The sequence below is a fragment of the Mirounga leonina genome, unplaced genomic scaffold, assembly GCF_011800145.1.
Source record: "Mirounga leonina isolate KUSES-001 unplaced genomic scaffold, KU_Mleo_1.0 Mir_106, whole genome shotgun sequence".
Lineage (NCBI taxonomy): Eukaryota > Metazoa > Chordata > Mammalia > Carnivora > Phocidae > Mirounga > Mirounga leonina.
In genome coordinates this window covers 4502642-4524775 of record NW_023270232.1, presented here as the reverse complement: position 1 = coordinate 4524775, position 22134 = coordinate 4502642, and the positions used below count along the sequence as shown (strand labels likewise).

At 39.1% G+C, this 22134-nt stretch overlaps 2 protein-coding genes across 3 annotated transcripts in view; both read right to left on the bottom strand.

Moving 5' to 3' along the window:
* Nucleotides 1-14511, bottom strand: part of LOC118018049 (ATP-dependent RNA helicase DDX50-like) — a 38188-nt gene extending 23677 nt beyond the window's left edge. The window contains exons 1-8 of one of the 2 annotated variants that reach the window (XM_035016530.1): nt 14333-14511; nt 10451-10562; nt 9781-10080; nt 7012-7087; nt 6458-6636; nt 4661-4778; nt 4358-4543; nt 3725-3870 (exon numbers count right to left, since the gene is read on the bottom strand). In XM_035016530.1, the coding sequence (XP_034872421.1) occupies nt 3725-3870; nt 4358-4543; nt 4661-4778; nt 6458-6636; nt 7012-7087; nt 9781-9972 (897 nt within the window). In that variant the 5' untranslated portion in view covers nt 9973-10080; nt 10451-10562; nt 14333-14511. The remainder of the gene's footprint in view (nt 1-3724; nt 3871-4357; nt 4544-4660; nt 4779-6457; nt 6637-7011; nt 7088-9780; nt 10081-10450; nt 10563-14332) is intronic. The other variant, XM_035016526.1, reaches the window with a different exon arrangement.
* A 6515-nt stretch (nt 14512-21026) lies between these two features.
* Nucleotides 21027-22134, bottom strand: part of LOC118018043 (storkhead-box protein 1-like) — a 56949-nt gene continuing 55841 nt past the window's right edge. Inside the window, exon 4 of the mRNA XM_035016515.1 lies at nt 21027-21539. Within this exon, the coding sequence (XP_034872406.1) occupies nt 21392-21539 (148 nt within the window). The 3' untranslated portion in view covers nt 21027-21391. The remainder of the gene's footprint in view (nt 21540-22134) is intronic.

Below are 22134 nucleotides of genomic sequence, written 5' to 3'. Positions count from 1 at the left end.
GGTCATGATCCCAGGGTCCTGGGATTGAGTCCCGCCTCGGGCTCCCCGCTTTTCCCTCTGCCTGCTGCTCCCCCTGCTTAGGCTCTTTCTCTCCCTCTCTCTGACAAATAACAAAATACAATATTTAAAAAATAATAAAATGAAATAAAAGTAAAAAGAATTAAAAAAATAAAATCTTTAAAACAATAATGTTGGGGAGGTGGATGGGGAGATGGGGTAACTGGGTGATGGGCTTTAAAGAGGCCACTTAACGCAATGAGCACTGGGTGTTACATGCAACTGATGAATCTCTAAATTCTACCCCTGAAACTAATAATACAGTATATGTTAACTAAATTGATTTTTAAGTAAAGAATTTTTAAAACAGTAATAATAATAAATAAAACAATGTTGGAGGAAAACTGATGTATATTCTAAATCTGTGCATTTTAACATGTATCTCAAAAAATTGTTTTTAAAATGTAATACATATTAATTACAGAGCACCTAGAAAATAGAAAAGAACAAAGAAGAAACCAAAGAATCATTTGTACCACCTATGACAAAGTCTTGCTTCTTCCCCATTCTCAAAAAAACAAAACAAAACAATCTAAATCTGATCAAGCCTCACAATCCAACCATCAATTCACAGGAAAATGAAGGTGGAGGGACATGTTAAATAATACCCACAGAAATGCAAATCAGCTAAATTGAGACTGTGGGAAATTCATCATTTCAAAAATGATCATTTCCTTTTAACAAAAAATTGGAAGAAAAAAGAGACAGAGGAACATGTACATTATAAAAGATTTAAGAGAAAAATAAACCAGTGGCAATTTATCTTTTTTTAAGTAGGCAGGGCTTGAAAGTCCTAACTCTGAGATCAAGACCTGAGCTGAAATCAAGAGTTGGGCGCTTAAACCGACTGAGCCACCCCAGCACCCCAAACCAGTGGCAATTTAAAGATCTTATTTGGATCCAGACTGAAACTATTTAAAAAAAAAGACAACTAGGGTAATGTGGATACTAGATATTTAATAATACTAAAGCAGCACTGGGTTTTTCCTACTGTGATAATAACTGTGGTTTTTGTTTTGTTTTTTGAAGAATACTTATCCTTTATTTATTTTTTAAAGATTTTATTTATTTGTGAGAGCGAAAGTGAGGGAGAGCACAGAGGGAGAGTGAGCAGCAGAGCAGGAAGCTGAGCAGGGAGCCCGATGTGGGGCTCGATCCCAGGACCCTGGGGATCATGACCTGAGCCGAAGGCAGATGCTTAACTGACTGAGCCACACAGGTGCCCCAAAAGAATACTTATCCTTTAAAAATTATATACAATTACATGAAAATGAAAGGATGACTGGATTGCTTCAAAGGTAGGAATGAGGGACACCTGGGTGGCTCAGTCGGTTAAGCAGCTGCCTTCGGCTGAGGTCATGATCCCAGGGTCCAGGGATCGAACACCACATCCGGCTCCCTACTCAGCGGGGAGCCTACTTCTCCCTCTGCCTGCCGCTCCCCCTGCTTGTGCTCTCTCTCTTTGACAAATAAATAAATAAAATCTTAAAAAAAAAAAAGGTAGGAATGAAGAAGGTATGGGGGTTTAGAAAAGATCATCCTTAAAGCCTGGTGATGGGTACATCAGGTCCCTTATAAATACTCAATTTCTGCATATGGTCGAAAATATCCTTAATAAATTTTTTTCACTGATACATTTTACTCCCAGAAAATTTTCAGCCAGGGGTGCCTGAGTGGCTCAGTCGGTTGGGCGTCTGCCTTCAGCTCAGGTCATGATGCCGGGGCCCTTGGATCGAGCCCCACATCGGGCTCTCTGCTCTGTGGAGAGCCTGCTTCTCCCTCTGCCTGCTACTCTGCCTATCTGTGCTCTCTCTCTGTCAAATAAATAAATAAAATCTTTAAAAAAAAAAAAAGAAAGAAAGAAAATTTTCAGCCATTACAAAATACAAAAGCTAGCTTCCTTTCACTATTCTGTACTATAAGTTCTCTTTTCCAGAAGTGATTATTACCAGTAATTTGATATTTCTCTTTCCAACCTATCTCTATACATTTACATAAATATCTAAAGAATCCATTTAGCATTATTTGTCTATTTTTTGGAAAATATAGTATAACTCTAGGGGCGCCCAGGTGGCTTAGGCAGTTAAGTGTCTGTCCTTCGGCTCAGGTCATGATCTCTAGATATATATATACAGTATAATTCTATATGTATCATTTTATAATTTAGTTTTTGCCACTCAAATTCATTCTCTCTCTCTCTTTTAAAGATTTTATTTATTTATTTGACAGAGAGAGAGAGCACAAGCAGGGGGAGCAGCAGAGGGAGAGGGAGAAGTAGTCTCCCCACTGAACAGGGAGCCTGATGCGGGGCTTGATCCCAGGATCCTGGGATCATGACCTGAGCTGACGGCACACGCTTAACTGAGCCACCCGAGCGCCCCCAAATTCATTCTTTTTAACCATTCCACTGTACTTATACATTATACTATTGCTTATTTAGACTATTTTTATTTACGTACACATACACATATACATACATCTATTAAATGGAAAGTGACGTATACGGTACCTTTCATAAATGCGAATATTACCTTAATTCCATTCCAATCTCTTTTCCGTTTTCTTTCCTATCTCTTTTCCGTTTTCTTTCCTTTCCTTTTAAGTAAGTTCTACATCCAACATGGGACTCAAACTCATGACCCTGAGATCAAGTCACACTTTCTGACTGAGCCAGCCAGGCACCACCCCCCCCTAATTTTTTTTTTAAAAATATACTATTAGTTTGAATTTTTATGGAGTGAAAATTATCCTTTTCCTTTATGGTATCTTCTTCTGACTTTATGTTTAGAAAAGCTTTCCCTTTCCTGAAATCAACTGTTCATCTACACTGCTTTAAATGATTTTATGGCTCACTTTTTAAAATTCTTTTGAGGGGGCACCTGGGTGGCACAGTCAAGTGTCTGACTCTTGGTTTTGGCTCAGGTCATGATCTTGGGAGTCATGGGATCGAGCCCCACTTTGGGCTCGGCGCTCAGCACAGTCTACTTGTGATTCTCTCTCCCTCAGCCCCTCCTCCCACCCCATGCGCACGCGCTCTCTCTCTTAAATAAATCTTTAAAAAAATAAATTCTTTTGAGAATTTTTTTGGTATAGGGTATGAGATGGAGATCTAACTTTTTCACCTAAGCTTTTAACACATTATCCCAGTGCTATTCTCTTCAAATTGATATAAACTGCCCCCTTTGTCCTTTTCTACATACTTTAAGTCTCTCTCTACAGCTGCCTGTATATCACTTGTTAGGACTTGTCTGTTAACATACTTTTCTTCTCTGATTTATTCTATTCTACTCCTCTGTCTCAGACCATAGAAATACACAGGTATCTTACTGACTAAAGGCAAAAAGAAAGATTTGGGGATGCCTGGGTGGCTCAGTCAGTTAAGCATCTGCCTTCAGCTCAGGTCATGATCCCGAGTCCTAGGATGTGTCCCACATCAGGCTCCTTGCTCAGCAGGGGGCCTGCTTCTCCCTCTGCCTGCCACTCCCCCTGCTTGTACGTGTGTGCTCTCTCTCTCTGACAAATAAATGAATAATCTTAGAAAGAAAGGGAAAGGGAAAGGGAAGGGATGGGATTTGGCCTGAACTAGTACCCAAAACTTAAGTTTAGCTTCAACAAATTTCAAATACCAACTAAAAGCTACAATCTATCATGCCAGAAAGCTACTTACTTCCACAGTAGTTGCAGCCTTTTGAGTCATTTTTCCGACAAGGTCAACCTGTTCGTATCTGGATTTCATGTATTTTTTTGCAACTTTGTATACCCACTGTGGGCAAGTTGCAGAAAAAAGTAAAGTCTGAGGATTGTCTTCAGAATCTTAAATAAACAACAAAAAAAAATCAAATGCTTTCTTAACATCCATGATGTAGTCAGCTCCTGAAAATCCCCCCCAAACTTCAAAGAAATCATAAAAAATTAAAAATTTGGGGTCCATTTTGAACATACAAACTTCATTACAATTATTAAAACTTTCAACTTTCAAAACTGCGGGAAAATATGAAGAAAACTGACCCCAGAAAAAAGGTGAGAATTTAAAAAGGGACAATGAGCAAAGAAATCAGTAAAATGAGTTAGTAATAAATATACTGACTATTAAAAATAATACATGAAGGAAAGCATAGGAAGCTAACAAACAGTTAAAGGTCGCATTGTACTTTCTTGTTCAGGAAGAGAACAGGAACCAAGTAACTTTAGCTTTGTTAGAACACTGGGGACAATGTAATAATAATTATGAAATAAAAAATTTGTAAGCTTTTAAATATAAGGATAATTGCTAATGGGTTTATTTTGAATTAGGATATACCAGTTTTGTAGGATTCATGGATAATATCTTCAACTTGTTCAGCAAAACCTAAATCTAACATTTGATCCACTTCATCAAGCACAACATGGCGCAGTTTAGAAAGATCTAATCGGCCGCTCTGCAGATGGTCTTTGATACGACCAGGAGTCCCGACCAAGATGTCAATACCATTTCGAATATGATTAACTGTGAGAGGAGAGAAATAGCAGTAATATATAAAGATCAAATATATGTTTTCACATTATTTCTTCAGATTTAAGTAGCAAATAGATCTTTGCACTACTATCATACGTATTTACTCACTTTGGCTTTGATAGGATGTTCCACCATAAAAACATGCCACACTGAGTTTCCTAGTGATATCTTTGAAGTCTTTGGCTACTTGGTTTGCCAGTTCCCTTGTAGGAGCCAAAACAAGAACCTAAGCAAGAGGTTTAAAAAATAAAAAGATACTTTTCTAAAAACATCTAAATTCAAACTGAGAAGACTTTTTTTTAAGGTGCATTTAAAACTAGGAATCTCAACATTAAAGTCATAGTATTTAAAGACAGAGCACATACACACACAAAAATTAATTAAAAAATAAAGACAACACAAATGACAACAAGAACAATAACTTAGATTTATAATACCCTCCCCTCCCCTCTTCCTTCAGGTCTCTCTTCAAAACTCACTTTCTCAATGAGGTTCTTAACCCTCTTTTCATATGCTTCACTCCTCCCTTAACTGTTTCTCCTTAGCGCTCATGTCATGTAAAATATTTATGCTTTATTTATTTGTTTACTGTCTGTCTCATGCACTAAAATATTAGCTCCATGGCGACAGGGATTTACGTTAATTTAAGTTACTGTATTCCTTACACTTCAAACAGTGCCTGGCACAGAACTAGTGCTTTACGTGAATTACATAATTCAATCCTCACAAAAACCCTATGAGGTGGCATTATTATCCTAATTGTACAGATGAGGAACCTGAGTCTCAGAGAAGTTAAAGAGTTTTGCCCAAGATCAAACAGCTAGAAGTGGTGGAGCTGGACTCTCCAATGATGTCCTTCTAGCATAAAAGCTTTTTAAGGCAGTGTTGGAACGTGTCCTATTTCTATTACTTGCAGTCTTTCCTAATTTCACCTAAGGAAAAAAACTCTCTAAAAAAGGTATTTCCTGGGCACCTGGGCGGCTCAGTTGGTTAAGCGACTGCTTTCGGCTCAGGTCATGATCCTGGAGTCCTGGGATCGAGTCCCACATCGGGCTCTCTGCTCGGCAGGGAGCCTGCTTCTCCCTCTGACCCTTCCCCCTCTCATGTGCTCTCTCTCTCTCATTCTCTCTGTCTCAAATAAATAAATAAAATCTTTAAAAAAAAAAAAAGGTATTTCCTGTTGGCCAACCTAATCCAAGACCATTATGACTTAATTATATTAATACATGTGAATTTACTTTCATATTGCAATACCATTTAGGAGTCTCAAAGAACAAATTACTTTTAGTCACATATCTGTTCAAATTATGATACTGATTATTTTTCTTCTTCACTTTTATTAACCTTAAAGTGAATATAGGTTCTGAAAACATCAAATTTTAGGTTAAAATTTCACTAAGTCCTCTCTGTTCTCTACTATAATTAAGACAGATCTCCAGTACCCCAATAACATAGGGACTAACAAAATCATTTCTATAATCTCTTCTTAAAAAGTCAACCAGTGAAATAGAGGATATTATTACTGAATGATTAAATAAATGAATACCTCTTTAGCAAATTCATTGTTTAAAAGCAAAGATCAAGACTGAAAAAAAAGAAGAGAAGGTCACTAAATATACTCACTATAAACATACCTAAAATTAGACATGCTGGCTTCATAACATACATTTATCAAAGACATCTATGGATCCATACACATTACATTCATATGCAAAATAACCACTTCATTCAACTTTACTTGAGATTTATGTTAAAAATCAACTAATTTTTGCTTTAGGATCTAATTTTTACTTTATGCCACAGAGCTAACTTTTCTATCTTGGGGGTACTTGAACTTAAGATCAGTATATTCTTCCTTTCCCTTTCCATTAATGTTTTAAACCTTTTACTCCCTGTAATGGTTACCTTTGGTGAGCGGCTTTTTTTAATTGTCTCTTGATTTCTTTGGAGTCTTTCAATCAAGGGGATGGCAAAAGAGAATGTCTTTCCTGTTCCTGTCCGTGCTTGAGCAATTAAATCTTTTCCTTCATATACAGGACCAAAGGTCTTAACTTGAATAGGAAAGAGATATGATACCCCTCGACCTGTAAAATGAGATTTCATTGAAATATATTTAAGATTAGCTTTAGGAAAAAATATTTTTATTTGAAAATGACAACCCAGATTCTTCAACGTCAGCCTAAAAATACAATACCTAGTGATATTTACAGTTATTCCTACCGCAAAGAGGAATTAAAAAAAAAAAAAATTGTTCTGACACTTCTGACAAATACATACAATTATTTAAAGTTAAACACCGGTTAGAATATCAAAAAGGATGATGTAGAAATAACTGCAATTAAAGAAGAGCTATTTCTCTTACACTTCCTATATTCTCCTTTTGGTCAGAAGAGGCAAAGATTTTTTATAAAATCCTAGTTGTAGATTTTCAGTTGTATATCCATTAAAATTCACAGTACCTTTTAGAAGCTTTATTGTCTCTTCAGAAATAGGGAAATTGGAGAAGGCTCCTTCTTTCTGTTCACGTGTTAGGGTCTGTCAAAATGAAATCAAAGTTCTAACTAATATAGTTCATATTCAACTAGATATTTAGAATCTTACTCATTTACCATTTTTCGTTTTAGTGAATGAGCTAACAAATCAACTTTAGTTAGTACCTGCAAAAATTCTATAGATTAATTTACATGATACATTAGTGGAAGACCCTTTTAATTTCAAAAGTATCCCTTTAAATAGCAAGTTTACTCAATACATTTTCCCACAGTACATTTTATTTTTCTCATTTTTCTTTTTTTTGGGGGGGGGGGATGGGGTAGAGGGAGAGAGAGAAAATCTTAAGCAGGCTCCATGCCCAGCATGAAGCCCAACATCAGGCTCCATGAGATCACAACCTGAGCCGAAATCAAGAGTCGGACACTTAACCGACTGAGCCACCCTGGCGCCCCTCCTACAGTACATTTTAAAATTATTAACTCACAAATAAAACTCCCTTTGAAAATACATCTACTACATAAATCAAAATATATTTCCATTTGATTAAGACATTACAGAAGAGCTATTTGATCATCTAAGTCATATTCACAGATACAGACAATATTAATTACAAGATCTAACAGAAGCCTACAAACCAACCTAAAAAAAATTACACAATGAGGAAAGTAAATTGTTTCTAAAAATAAATGTTAAAAAAAGTTGTTCTATGGCTCTAAATAGCATGTTTTAGGTCACCAAAACAAAGAAAAGTTCCTGTAAGCTTGAAAATTTCTTTAACACATACACAGGTTAGCATGACATAATCATTTAACATCTACTGAAAACTGTGTATACTAGTCAATGTGTATACAGAACGAAGACAATATATCTGTTAACTTTATTATTGCTATGTTTAAAGAAAGTAGTTCCAGAATCATACACAATAGCAGTTTCAAACAGAGAACCAGATAAAAGACATAATATCAAACTGAAATTGTAAGCCATTTAAGTAAACCTCAAGGCTATTATCTTAAGATTAAAAAAATATATATATATATTACAAAAGTAATACATTTTCATTGTAGAAGCCACATATAAACAGAAATAAAACTATAATCCAGTCAGCTAAAGCCACATTTGAAACAAACACTCCTCCAAACTTCAGTCTATGCACATATGAATTTTATTTATTTATTTTTAAATAATCTCCACATCCAACGTGGGGCTCAAACTCATGATGCTGAGATTAAGTCACATGCTCTACCAATTGAGCCAGTCAGGCACCCCTAAATGTTTTTAAATAAAAACAATACTGTATATACTGTATTGTAATGTGGGTTTTTTTCATTTAATAGGATACACTGAATACCTTTTAATAATTATTATTTTTTTTTTTTTGAACTCATGACCCTGAGATCAAGAGTTACACGCTCTACTGAGCCAGCCAGGCACCCCCTGAATACCTTTTTAACACTCTTCCACAACCTTTAGGATAGATGTCATCTATTGCATAGATCTAGCATATTTTCTAAAATCAACTGCCTACTATCAGACATTTAGGATGCATAAATTTTTTGCTAGGATCAACAACACTGTGATAAGAGTTTCATACATCCCTGCACACCTCATGATTATCTCTTTAGGAAGATAAATGCCTAGAAGTAGAATTCCTGAACCCAAGTGTGATCTAAAAAAATAATAAACAATTAAGCCTATTATAATACAAAGCATTGTACCGGTAAAATCCCAACAGAGCAAAAGCAACCCCGTACATTCTGCTACTAGCAATACAAATTTGTAGGGCCTTATTTATATCAACTCTCTAACATATGTGCTTCCTGACAAATACCAAATTCACAAATAAAAAAATGCCGTATTTTAAGGCAAAAATTCAACATGTTTTCCCAAAGCTCTCCAAAGATTACACATTAAATTAGGCTCAGATGTATTTAAATTATTGGCAACCATCAGATTTTAAAATATAAAGAACTACTGATTACCAAGAATTATCAAGACTTTCAATGTTGTTTCTTTCGGAGGACTTGAGTTACTGACAATTTATGATACCTAGACAAATCTATGAACTCTGCTAGAGGAAACCTGCAAGAACAAACTGAATAAATTCTGTGCAAGAAAATATCTACTCTAACAGGTATGGGCAAAAGCAATGGGTCCAGCAAAGCAAATTCTACACTAAGCATGTTTTCTACACCTCCCAAAAAATTAATATCCAGAACAGATTTCTTCAGATCATTTTTAGGTTTCATTTTTGTTTAAAAATGCAAACAGCTTTAAGATTGAGTTACAATAAGATCTAAAGATCACTTAGAGTTGCTATTGTTACAGAAGCAGAAAAAGCAGAAGGCAAAATACACAAAGTCAAGAGGCTTTATGTACCTTGTTTCAGGAAGTCAGACGTCAATTCATGAGTACTGGTAGGGACTGAAATAACCATAAGAAATCAAGTAGGTGACCATCAATAAGCAATTTGGAAAAACTAGGAACCCAAATGTACAGGAAAAGTTTACATTTACATCCCCCCCCACCTCCACCCAAAGAAAAAGGCAATATAATGACAGAAACAAGGGACAAAGAATAAAAGGCTCATCAGGTTTCAGCTATAGACTCCACTGTCCACCTGAGGGTACTGGACACTAAGCAGGAAACGTTATGGAATCAATTCTAATTAGTCTAAAAAATCAAATTAGCCTGTATTTCAAGGATAATGGCAAATGCATAACAAAAAGTATTCATACCTCCTCTAGTTTATTATCACTTGATTTATGAGTAGAACTATCTAAGGATGACATTCGCTTTGATTTTTTTTCATATTCACCAATATCTCCATTTGACAGATCTTTTCTTCTTGACTTATGAGATTTAGAAAATTCATCTGAAAGTCTATTATTACATCCTTCTTCAGTGTCTCCATTTAGCTTCTCTTTCATTTTAGCTTTTTTGGGCTTGGGAGCATCCAAGTTATCTGTAACACCATTTTCTCTTGTTTCTGATTTCTCATCTGAGTCATAATGGTGCCTTGACTTCCTTCTATCACTCTGTGGAAAAACAAAGAAGCAACAAGAGGGTCACAAGCTTTCCTCTTAAGACTCTAGAGAACTTAGAGCGTTGACTCCCCAACCAGCAAAGCTCAATCGACCATCACCTTGAAAAGTTACCTGGTAAAAATCTAGACTGGTTGCTAATGCCAAGCCTAAGCCTCACTTCTTGCTTTCTTTCTCATCCCATTTCTTGCATTCTCAAGACTTGGCCTCTAGCCCCTCTCTGATCCCATTACATGATTTAAGGGAAATCAAAATAGCTCCTTTCAGAAAAAGATGAGAACCTGAGATTTATAAATTAAAAAGCAAACAAACAAAAACTTCTATCTCCAAGAGAAAAAAAAGTTAATAATTATTGAGTACCTACCCAGCATTGTGTAATGTGTTTTCGGCTTATCTTGTTTAAATCTTCATAACAACCCTATAAGGGAAGTACAGGTCCATAATCCCTTATCCGAAATTCCGATATCCATAAAGCTCTGAAAACCGAAAGTTTTTTGGTAACTTATTTGGAGACAAAACCTCACCTAACCTGAACTCATTTGGTGGGAAAATTTGACTCGAACTGATGTGAGGCTATTTATAACCTTTATTTATTCCACTTATTATGCATATTCACATTTGATATTAACGTGTTTGATTATAAACTGGGGGCCCCAAACCCTACTGGGGTGTTATCCTTCTAAAAATCCCCAGAATTCTGAATCAGCCCCAAGGATTTTGGATAAGGGATAGCGAACCTGTATTACCTTTGTACCTTTGCCATTTTACTGATGAGGAAACAGAAGTTCTTAGAGGTAAGTAACTGGCCAAAGAGTCACATGCAGGATTTCCTTCAAGTGGAAGTGCTAGTAATCAAGCTCTGTCTAATTTGAAAGCCCATGCTCTTTTCACATCATGTTTCCTCTTTGAACTTTGATAATTAACAGGTTAAAGAATATACAAACCAAACAAAACTGTCATTCACGTAAAGCTCCAACTGTTATACTCCCATGGAAAGGCAAGTATATGTAATCCTTGAAACCTTTTTAAAGTTTTTTAATTATTAGAACTTAAAAAAAAAAAAAAGACAACTCTGCAACTTTAGTTTTAAAATGCCAAAGTGGGGGTGCCTGGGTGGCTCAGTCGTTAAGTGTCTGCCTTCAGCTCAGGTCATGATCTCAGAGTCCTGGGATCGAGCCCCTCATCAGGCTCCCTGCTTGGCAGGAAGCCTGCTTCTCCCTCTCCCACTCCCCCTGCTTGTGTTCCCTCTCTCTCTCTGTCAAATAAATGGATAAAATCTTTAAAATTTAAAAAAAAAAATGCCAAACTGGTGACCAACCAGTGTTTTTTTTTTTTTTTAAAGATTTTATTTATTTATTTGAGACAGAGAGAATGAGAGAGAGAGAGAGAGCACATGAGAGAGGGGAGGGTCAGAGGGAGAAGCAGACTCCCCGCCGAGCAGGGAGCCCGACGTGGGACTCGATCCCGGGACTCCAGGATCATGACCTGAGCCGAAGGCAGTCGCTCAACCAACTGAGCCACCCAGGCGCCCCCCAACCAGTGTTTTAATATGTGCAAACAACAAGAAATTATTTGGCAATTTAACACTTCGAAATTACTTGGTCAAATATTCAAAATAAATTACAAAGTAGTTATTAGTGATAGCAAAAACTACCACCACCAAAATTTTCACCAGGATTTACATAAATTTTACAGAGTACTTTCACATACAATTTTCTCATCCATAAAATGGAGATGCTGTGAAAACAGAATAACATATGTGAAAATGCTTTGTAAACAGTAGAGCTTTACATTAACATAAGTTATACAGTTACATGTTACAACATTTGATCTTTCATTAACTGAACTAGCCCACATCTCCCCAAACCAACAAGTTCTATAGAAAAACAAGGTTATTTACAGAGCCAGCCTTGGGGTGAGAATCACCTTTGGGCCCCATACTTCAGGAACATGAAGCAAGGTAAAGTGAGACCCCAAGTCCAAACTCAGTGATGAAATACATCATTCCACATCAGATCCGTAGTGAGTGCTTGACACCGTTCACTTCCTCAGCTTCCACGACACTCTATATCCCTTCCTTATCCTCTTACACCTACCCTCTCCAATGGTTCCTCTCCCTCCTTCTGTGGATGCTCCTTAAGTCTCTGTTCTTTGTGTATACTTTCATACCATTTTCATGGCTTCAACAAACACTTCCATGCTTCTTTCCTCACCTGCACTCCAGTTTTGAGAACCTAAGGCCTAGCTCCACAGCTCTACATACCCAAACCAAACTTATCTTCAACTCAGTGCCAGATCACTACCCAAATGCTGTTTCTATTAGTTGGTACTCCAATCTGCTTCCCAATCTTTAGTTATCTTTCATAGTTAGAGGAAAATCAACAAGTATTTCTGGAGAATCTACAACGTGAAAGCCACCAATTTACAAGAATGTATTGATATGTAAGGATGGACAAGTATATGGCCATTTCCCTCAAGAATCTTAGGAAACATTTTGGAGAGGATACAAAAGGGAAAAGTGAGCTAACTTTACAAAGATAGCACTGGAACAAGACTTCAAAGGGGAATGAGATTACTGGACGTGTATAGTAGAATGTTTAGAATAAACACGTAGGGCTCCTTGGTGGCTCAGTTGGTTAGGCGACTGCCTTCGGCTCAGGTCATGATCCCGGGGTCCTGGGATAGAGTCCTACATTGGGCTCCCTCTGCTCTGCGGGGAGCCTGCTTCTCCCTCTGCCTCTGCCTGCCACTCCCCCTGCTTGTGCGCTCGCGCTCTCTCTCTCCCTGTCAAATAAATAAAATCTTAAAAAAAAAAAGAACAAACACATAAACTAAACCTTGACAGACAGACAGGATTTGTTTTTTGTTGTTGCTTTTAAGATTTTATTTATTTGAGAGAGAGAGAACACGTGCACAAGCAGGGGGAGCAGCAAAGGGAGAGGGAGAAGCAGGCTCCCCGCTGAGCAGGGAGCCCAAAGCAGGGCCTAATCCCAGGACTCTGGGATCATGACCTGATCCCAAGGCAGACACTCAACCAACTGAGCCACCCAGGCACCCCAATAGATAGGATTTGAATGCAAAAGGAGATACAGGCATTTCAGGAGGAGCCAAAATTACAACTGCTTGGTGATTCCACTTACATAAGGTATCTAGAGAGGTGAAATTCATAGTGACAGAAAGTAGAATGGTGATTTCCAGGGACGGAGGAGAGGGGGCAATGGGAAGTTGGTATTTAAGGGGAACAGAGTTTCAGTTGCAGAGATGAATGGCGGTGATAGCTACAGAACAATGTGAATGTACTTAATGCTACAAAACTTACACTTTAAGATAGTTAAAATGGTAAATTTTATGTTATGTATATTTCACCACACAGACAAAAAATAACTGGTTGGCTGGAATGGCAAAGTTTACCTTGGTGATAAGGTAGGAAAGGTAAGTTCTGCTCTCTGGAGCTATACAGAATATTTCCATTTTTTTGTCAAAAGTCAGCCTTCAAATACAGCTTCCTCACCCACCTAAGCTCTGCTGTCTTTTCTCTGGGTCTCCTTCTTTTGAGGGTGGGGATGGGAATTCTCGGCAACCCCTCTACAGGGTCCTTGAGGGAAGGGACTTATTTGAACTCCTTGGTGCCAGCAGAGTGTGGCACAAAGTAAGCTCATTAGATACTTGTGGACTGAATGAAAATACTAACAGTAAAGCCTACTAGTGAAACAACCCACACGATCTCCATCACAGCCAACTCCTAGCAATGCTGGCTGTGACACATTTCCTTAAGCCTCTAAACACTAGCTACCGAGGTTTGTAAACCTAAGATCTATTTCCCCAAGACTCTCCCTCACAGGTCAGGGTGACGGAGAAGTAACACATATTCAAGGCAACCATCTTTCTTAATCATCTTCTAAGACAGCCCATAAGAACCGAACAGGCCTCGTTGCTTAAGGAAAAAGAGGAAAGAAAGAACAGATTCCGCGGTGATGGGAACCTGAGTCTGCCCATCTCTTAGGCTCCCACGGGAAGGGCTGAGGGAGCACAGGGCGCCAGGCCAAAGCGTAGTGCAGCCCTTCTGCAGGTTACGGGTATGGAGGTGGGAATGGGCCCGGAGCGACCTCAAAGGGACAAGGGCTGCGCGAGGGGAGGCCCTGGGATGCTCCGGCCGGGTTGTGACAGGCCATCAGATCTGAGACAGATCCCCTCCCCGCCCAAGCCGGCGCAGCCCAAAAAGAGGCGCGGCCCATCCTCAGCGCACCTTTTGCCTCTCCTTCCTTTGGCTCTCGGTCTCCTCCAAGGGTGCCTCCAGCTCCATAATGTCCCCCCAGAGGAGTTTCCCAGGCATCATTCGCTGCCGCTGCTGCCGCCGCCGCCGCCGCCGCCTCCTCCTTCTGGGCTCGGTGGCCACAACCACCCACGGGCGGCAGCAGCGTGAAAGGAAGCGGGGGCAGGGTGGCCGCCCGGCCAGAGCTACGTCACTTCCGGGACACGCACCGCCCGGCGGGGGAAAAATAATCCCGGATACTCTAGGTTTAAACTCTTCCTTCGCGTTGCAACCTCCCAGCCAATGAGTATGAGCGATCTCGACTGGCCCACCCTTGTTCTAAAGTGATTGGCTGTTAAGGCAAAACCCTGGCCAATCTCCATAAAGGACGCGCGAATTTATTAGCATAATGTGATTCGCGTCCCCCCCCCCCGCCCCCGACTTCTCCCTACCCCACTACGAACACTTATCCTCGGTGCCGCGGAGACACTTTGGGGCTTCCCAGCATGCACTGCTGGAGCTGGGAAGGCCCTCAACCGCGGCGGAGAGGCGCTCGGGCGCGGCGGGCTGGCGCGTGGACCCGCCCGAGCGAGGCCGGTGGGGAGCGCCACGCGCCGCCTCGCCATTCGCCGCCGGAAGCGGCAGGCCTCGGCCCGCCCATTTCGGGGTGAAGCGTTAACGTCTAACGGTTTAGCGCGAGGCCGGCGGCCCGGCGCTGGTGGGAAGGGGCTTCGCGGGGTCTGCCGTGGGTAGGTGGGCTGGAAGTGAAGGTCGGAACTGGACAGTCGTACCTCAAGTCTTAGCTTTTAGTCATGAAATTAGTCCTTGGTTCGTTTTAGGTCCTTTCCACTCCCCCCACTGACGGAGGGGAAACTAAGCTCCTCGTGAGGGATTTGCTTGTTTGAAGACACACGTTCAGTTGGTGGCACAGTCAGGACCAAAGAACTCCTCTTCTGAATCCAAATTGAGGGCTCTCTCTACCACACCAACGTGAAAGCTTTGTTTCGAAAAGCGTTTTGGGGCAGGTGCTCCCATGAAATTTAGGATGAGTAGGAAAACCCCGGAGAAACACAGCGAGAAAACAAGCCTAAATGTCTTATTTAATACAGATTATGTATTTACAGTGAATTAAAGGATTTTATTTTATTGATGGGGATTAACTGCCCCTAAATTACAACCTTATACAAAACTGGAAATCTTTTGACAATGCAGAAGGTTGATTCCTTAGCCTACAGTTTTCCTACATCACTGGTGCTGGCTGGTTGGCATTCTTTTCAGAGCCATTTCTTTATCTCTTCGTGATCTCTTCAACCCAGCTACTCTTGAGTGGAGAACAAGGAGCCAAACTGAGATGTAGGTGCACTTGACAATTTCTAAGACCCCAGCCTTGTAACCTGAACATCAAACTTGTGTCTTAGCAAAATTACAAACTGCTATATGTCATGGAGTTTGGGGATTGGTCGTAAATAGCTGAAACCACAAATGATCGCTACAAGCCTTCTGCACTACTATGGATTGGTCTGAAGTCAAAAGGGCTGTAGATCTAAAAGTTACCTTATGGATTCAAAACGGTGAACAAAAGGAGTGTCAGTTAATGATAGTGGGAAAATGCGTCTCTGTAGAGTATGGGAATCACTGTGCATCTCTAGATCTGTGCTTTTCTAAATCCTTTTCTTCCTTTCCTTCACACCCACCCCAATTCTACCACTGTAAAGTCTTTGTAGCCCTACAACAGAGTGTGATGTACATAGGAACAAGGAGTGGATGTGGCAAAGAACGTCACACTTGTAAAATTGGGATAATAGGAACAAATGTTAGTTTGTTGTGGTTGAAGATCAAATACTGATGAAATAAAGTTTTTAGCTCCTCTAAAACATTGGCATTCATTTGGAGGTCAAATAGCAGGTATGTAAATAGAAAGGACTAGACTGTTCAATTCTCCCTATGCAAGACACTAACAAGTTTATTCAGTGTTTTTCAGAATGACTGTGATACAATCCTGCCTTTCTAAGCCCCAAACTCACTGAATCAAAATTCTGTCCGCTGTCTTAAACCAAGTCATAAGTAACTTCAAGCTGTGGCTTAGCCGAAAAAAATTTGAGTACTACCAAATTTGGGTAAGTCTGTGTTCTCTATGGATATCAACTAGAAAATTTGGGAATGGTAATGAAGGAATGGAGAATTTTTTTTTCCTATTTGCTCTCTCTATAACTCTCAAAGAGATTTGTATCTGCTAATATCTATTGGGAAGAACATGAAGGAGTAAGTATAATTTCAATGCACAAATAGTTTAAAATATAATCTTATTAGAATCTTTATTCTCCAAAATATTTTACCAGAGTTACTGATATAATTTATTTCTTAAAATTTAGGAGTCGGGGTGCCTCATCTATTGCTCTGTTCCAAGATTCTATGAAGACTTCTCTTGCCTTTGGCTTCGGGTCCTTAAACTCTATGACCTTAAGATATAAAAATAAGAGGGAACTATACACTTGCCTCTCTCTGGTCATTCTCAAACCTACAGGGCTAGATTTTTCTATAGTTAAAAAGCAAAAGTTTTGGGGGAGGGTATGTGCTATGGTGAGCGCTGTGAATTGTGCAAGACTGTTGAATCACCATTCTGTACCTCTGAAACAAATAATGCAATATATGTTAAGAAAAAAAAAAGAAGAAGGTAGCAGGAGGGGAAGAATGAAGCAGGGGAAATCGGAGGGGGAGATGAACCATGAGAGACGATGGACTCTGAAAAACAAACTGAGGGTTCTAGAGGGGAGGGGGGTGGGAGGATGGGTTAGCCTGGTGATGGGTATTAAAGAGGGCACGTTCTGCATGGAGCACTGGGTGTTATACGCAAACAATGAATCATGGAACACTTCATCTAAAACGAATGATGTAATGCATGGGGATTAACATAAGAATAAAAAAAAAAGCAAAAGTTTTTTTAAAAAGTCATCATTTTGCATCTGCACGTCAATCTTATGTGACAAAAGGAATCAAGCTATCGTTTTAAAATGTTATGACATGGAAATAGTTTAAGGAGCAATTATAAATTGCTTAAAAGATACTGGAGGATAGAATGAGTGTTTAGAGTAACAAGAAGTAAGAGAAAGTGAAGGAGGGAACAGGAGGGATGTTTCTGCCATTGTTAGCCACATGACCTTGGCCAACTCAACTCTAAAACCTGGTCTTTTTTGTTAGTAATGTGGAGACAAACATGCCTTCCCTGCTGATAGTGCAGGGAAATTGGGGGGATTAGGTGATATGACAGTACTGCAAAGATGATATACAGAGCAGCTCACATTTCTACCTTTAGCTCAAGGTTTTGACAGGTTTTAGAAGCCTTGGAGAAAACACAACTTTGAACACATTTAGCACTTGTATATTTATGTATATGTGTAGCTCCTAATTCAAACTTGGAACAGCTTTTTTTTAGATTTTAATTTTAAGTAATCTCTCCACCCGAAGTGGGGCTTGAACTCACAACCCCAAGATTCAGAGTCCCACACTCCACCAACTCAGCGGGCCCAAAGTCCCTGGAAAAAAGCTTTTTAACTTCAACCTTTGGAGAGAGGTCCTACTCTTTCTTTAGCCAATTACTTTGTAAATGTTTTGAATCAAGTGCTGGAAAAGTAGTCACATCAGCTACCCAGAAGAGGGCACTATTATCCAAGAAATGGAAACCACTACTGCTAAAGAGGGAACATGTTTCTAAGGTTTCAAAAGGAAGAAGGATTTGTAGAGGCCAGCAAAGTAGTTCTGAGTTTGTTTTTGATACCCCCCTTTCTTGTTTCATGATTCTCAGTGTCTCTCTTTCCCACTCCATTTTGGCAGTAGTCTTTCTTCCCTATTCCCACAAAGCCTTCTCAGGTAGCAGTAGGAGGGGTTCTCAAAATGTAGTGGTCCCCAGTTTTCAACACTACTACTGTTCTCTCCATTGTTTTTTCCTCACAGATCTGACCTTTGTCTCTGCTAAATTGCATTTAGTAATAAACTCATGATCATTCTCCTTATCTATAAATAAGATACAAGTGTAGCTTAGCAATGTCACACCAGCCTGTGATGGTGTTGTATTACTGAGCTGGTATAATTTCAGCCACTGCCAAAGAAACTTAATGTTGTAATTAGCAATAAGTTAAGCAAAGGAATATATACAATTTCTATTAGAATGTTTGAAATACTGAAAATACCTTGCAGAACCCAGCTACTCTCTGAGTATTCATAAGGGTCTGGGATTCCAGATGAGAGAGGATAATCCCAGAATGTATGAAATGTCTAAAATAAGCCTATGCTTTACATATTTGATTCCTATTATAGCATCAGATTTTAACTGAAAACTTGTTAGCCAGGGCATAATACCTCCCTAGGCAAATCCGGATTTGAATTGATGAAATTTCTTATAATCTTAACCTAAAGGACTGAATCTCTAAATGGAGGAATTCCAGACAACCTAGCAAAAAATGGGACCTGTATAATAGGCCACGTATTCACCTATCAGACAAGTTTTGTGAATATATAATATATAAAAATATACACACATATAACGATATCAGGTGCCTCCTGCATTGGGCACTTTGAATAGATTAGCCTCAGATCTTACAACAGTTCTGTAAGTTAGATCTATCATTACCATCTCCCTTTTACAGATGAGAAAACCGAATCAGAGAAGTTTGGAAACTTTCTCCATCACACAGCTCCCAAGGATTGTAATTGGGATTCAAACTTCTCTGATTCCTAAACTCAGGTCATCATGCTGCCTCAAGAAAACAAGTTTTCTCCTTAGAGAATAGACCACAGTGAGGATGAGAAATCAAGAACTAATGTTATTGCACACAAATTAATATTGGGGAGAAAATGCAAGCCACTTATTTTAGAGAATAATATCCCAAACAACACATATACCCATCTTCAATATTTGTAGTCAAATGTTGTGTTTTGTAGAAGGAAAGTTTTATTGGTTTCATAATAGGCTTTGTTTAATACATTTAGGGAGTGTTATAGTGCGTCTAGCGGCAAAATTAGATGGATTTCATTGGTCCCTACGTGTGACTAGAGCCATAAAAAACTTTGGATTCCTCACTCTAATAGAGAAATTTGTCCAGGTCCAAAATCCAAGGACTGACAAGGATAGGACAGAAGTGGAGAACTGGAAGAACTCAGGAATCTTGTATGAGTTCAGTACTTTGCAGGATCCTCACTTAAACTTTTTTTTTTCCTTGCGATATAATTGACATATAACCCTCACTGAATCTGTAAGTACAAAACCTTACAGTTGGAAGGAATCTTTAAAATCATCTAGTTCAGCTATCCTGTTAAGTACTGGAAATACCTCTGTAATATACCAATTGAAAGATCATCAAGCCTCTGCCTGAGTGCCCTAAATAATAGGAAGTTCATTCATTTATAAAAGTGTCTATTTCGGGGCACCTGGGCTTAGTTGTTAAGCATCTTCCTTCGGCTCAGGTCATGATCCCGGGGTCCTCGGATAGAGCCCCCCATCGGGCTCCCTGCTTGGAGGGAAGCCTGCTTCTCTCCCTCTCCCACTCCCCCTGCTTGTGTTCCCTCTCTTGCTGTGTCTCTGTCAAATAAAGTCTTTTTTTTAAAAAACGTGTTTATTTCATCTATAGATAGTTTTGACTAATGGAAAGTTCTTTAAATGAGCTGAAATCGTCTTTGATTCATTGATGATGATTCCAAGCTATAAAGACTCCCCCTAAAACAATGCCTCCCCCATAAGCCTTTGCTATACAGATTATCCTTGATACTTTGTCCAGAGTTTCAAATGTCCTTGTGACCACAGCTGATCTTCTTGGATGCCATGGTAGGTTGCTCAGAGCCACTAAAAGTCAACAGAAGTGAATGGGCCAACCACTGCAAAACCCAGCAGTGTATCTGATCTCCCCTCCTCTACACTCCCCCAGTGCCTGGAGGCAGCTCTCCACGGTGCTGAGCTTCATCTTGCCTTCATTGTTACCAGGATGGTGAGAATTAAGAGGCACTCTCCAGTTATTCAATCATGCTTGAGATTTAAGGCCTTGACAATCCTTAGGAACCTCTTAGGAGAAACATCCCCTCAACCATAAGTCAGCATTAGCATCTGTCCAATATGCCGAAACCAGGCTTGTCTGCTCCCTGTTTCCCAAACCCAAGAGAAATGACCATTCCACTACTTGGTCTTGAAAAGGCCAGCCAGAAAAAATTCCAGCAAAGCTATCCAAGTCTTAGTGGAAATAGATCAAATATAAATGAACTATCATCCATCTTCCATCTTCTCTAAATCTTTAATTCAGAACCTCCTTTCACTCACAAACCATTCCGCAACCATTCTACTTCCTTTCTATCTCCACCACCTGAGAACATCCTCACTTCTCACTGCCATGCTATAGAGAGTGCCTCAAATATGAAGAGGAACCAGAAAAATAGTAGACCCAGATGCTACCAGAGGTATTTTGGACATTGCCAGTCAGTACAATTTGGGGCTATCTGTTCATGTTCAAGGTGGTTGCAGAGAAGATCCTTGGTGGCAATGATTGGATAGAAAAAATTCTTGTTGCAAAGTACCCAATACAACTATATAAATTTTCTGATAATGATAAAAGACTTTAGTTGCAAACAAAGGCTCTATACAACCCTAACACACTATTATCTGGATTTCTGTGCTGAATCTGGTGAGATCCTTAACATAAGAACTCAGTATTAGTATGGGTAGAGAAATTCACTACTGGGTATAGTAAATTAGAACCCTATGTATTTGAGAAACTAATGAATGTCTGAAAATTTGAGTTAATTACATTTAATTGGAAAAGGACTAAGGATTTTATGGTTTTTTAATTGCAAAAAATCTCTATATTCCCAATAAATTCATAGTAAAATAAGTTTTTAAAAAAGCTTTAAAACATCAAAAAGGAAAAAAAGCCAGCAACTAGAACAAAATATGTAATGAGATTAACAGCACCTATGCTCGGCTTTAGAGAATTCTTATATACTCAGCTGATTAAAATAGTCTATATTAATCTGGATATTTTTACCAAAAAGTTTACAAAAGAAAAATAAGAATTAAACATTTATGACTGGAGTTAGTTGTAGTAAGGAATTGGATGCGAGTGTTTGACCGCTCTTTGTGCCTTCAAAGTTCTGCAGAAAATTCTGTCTTCTTTTTAGTCCATCCAAAATGACTGAATTATTAGATGCCAGACTCTGTGTCCTAAGATATTAAAAATAACAGAATTATTACCTTCCAAAAGGGCCTGGATTTCTAATCAAAGCATTATACCTTCATTTGTTACTTTGAAGCAGTATAACATTTACTAACACTAAGGTACATTTGGCATATAAGTTAACCTTTAAAAATCTAAAGTGCTGGGGCACCTGGGTGGCTCAGATGGTTAAACGTCTGCCTTCAGCTCAGGTCATGATCCCAGGACGTGGGAAGCCTGCTTCTCCCCCTCCCACTCCCCCTGCTTGTGTTCCCTCTCTCGCTGTGTCTCTCTCTGTCAAATAAATAAATAAAATCTTTAAAAAAAAAAAATCTAAAGTGTTCCTTACATTTTTAAAGGCTTCACAACGGCACCTCAATATTTGGCAGCTGCTTTCCAAGAAGTTCGTATTTTCAGAACATCTTTCCTCAGATCCAATATCAATTATATTCTAGTCAGAAACAAGTTCCCAGGACGCCTGGCTGCCTCGGTTGGAAGAGCCTGCAACTCTTGATCTCAGGGTTGTGAGTTCAAGCCCCAGTTGGGTGTAGAGATTACATACATACATACATACATACATACATACATACATACATACATACA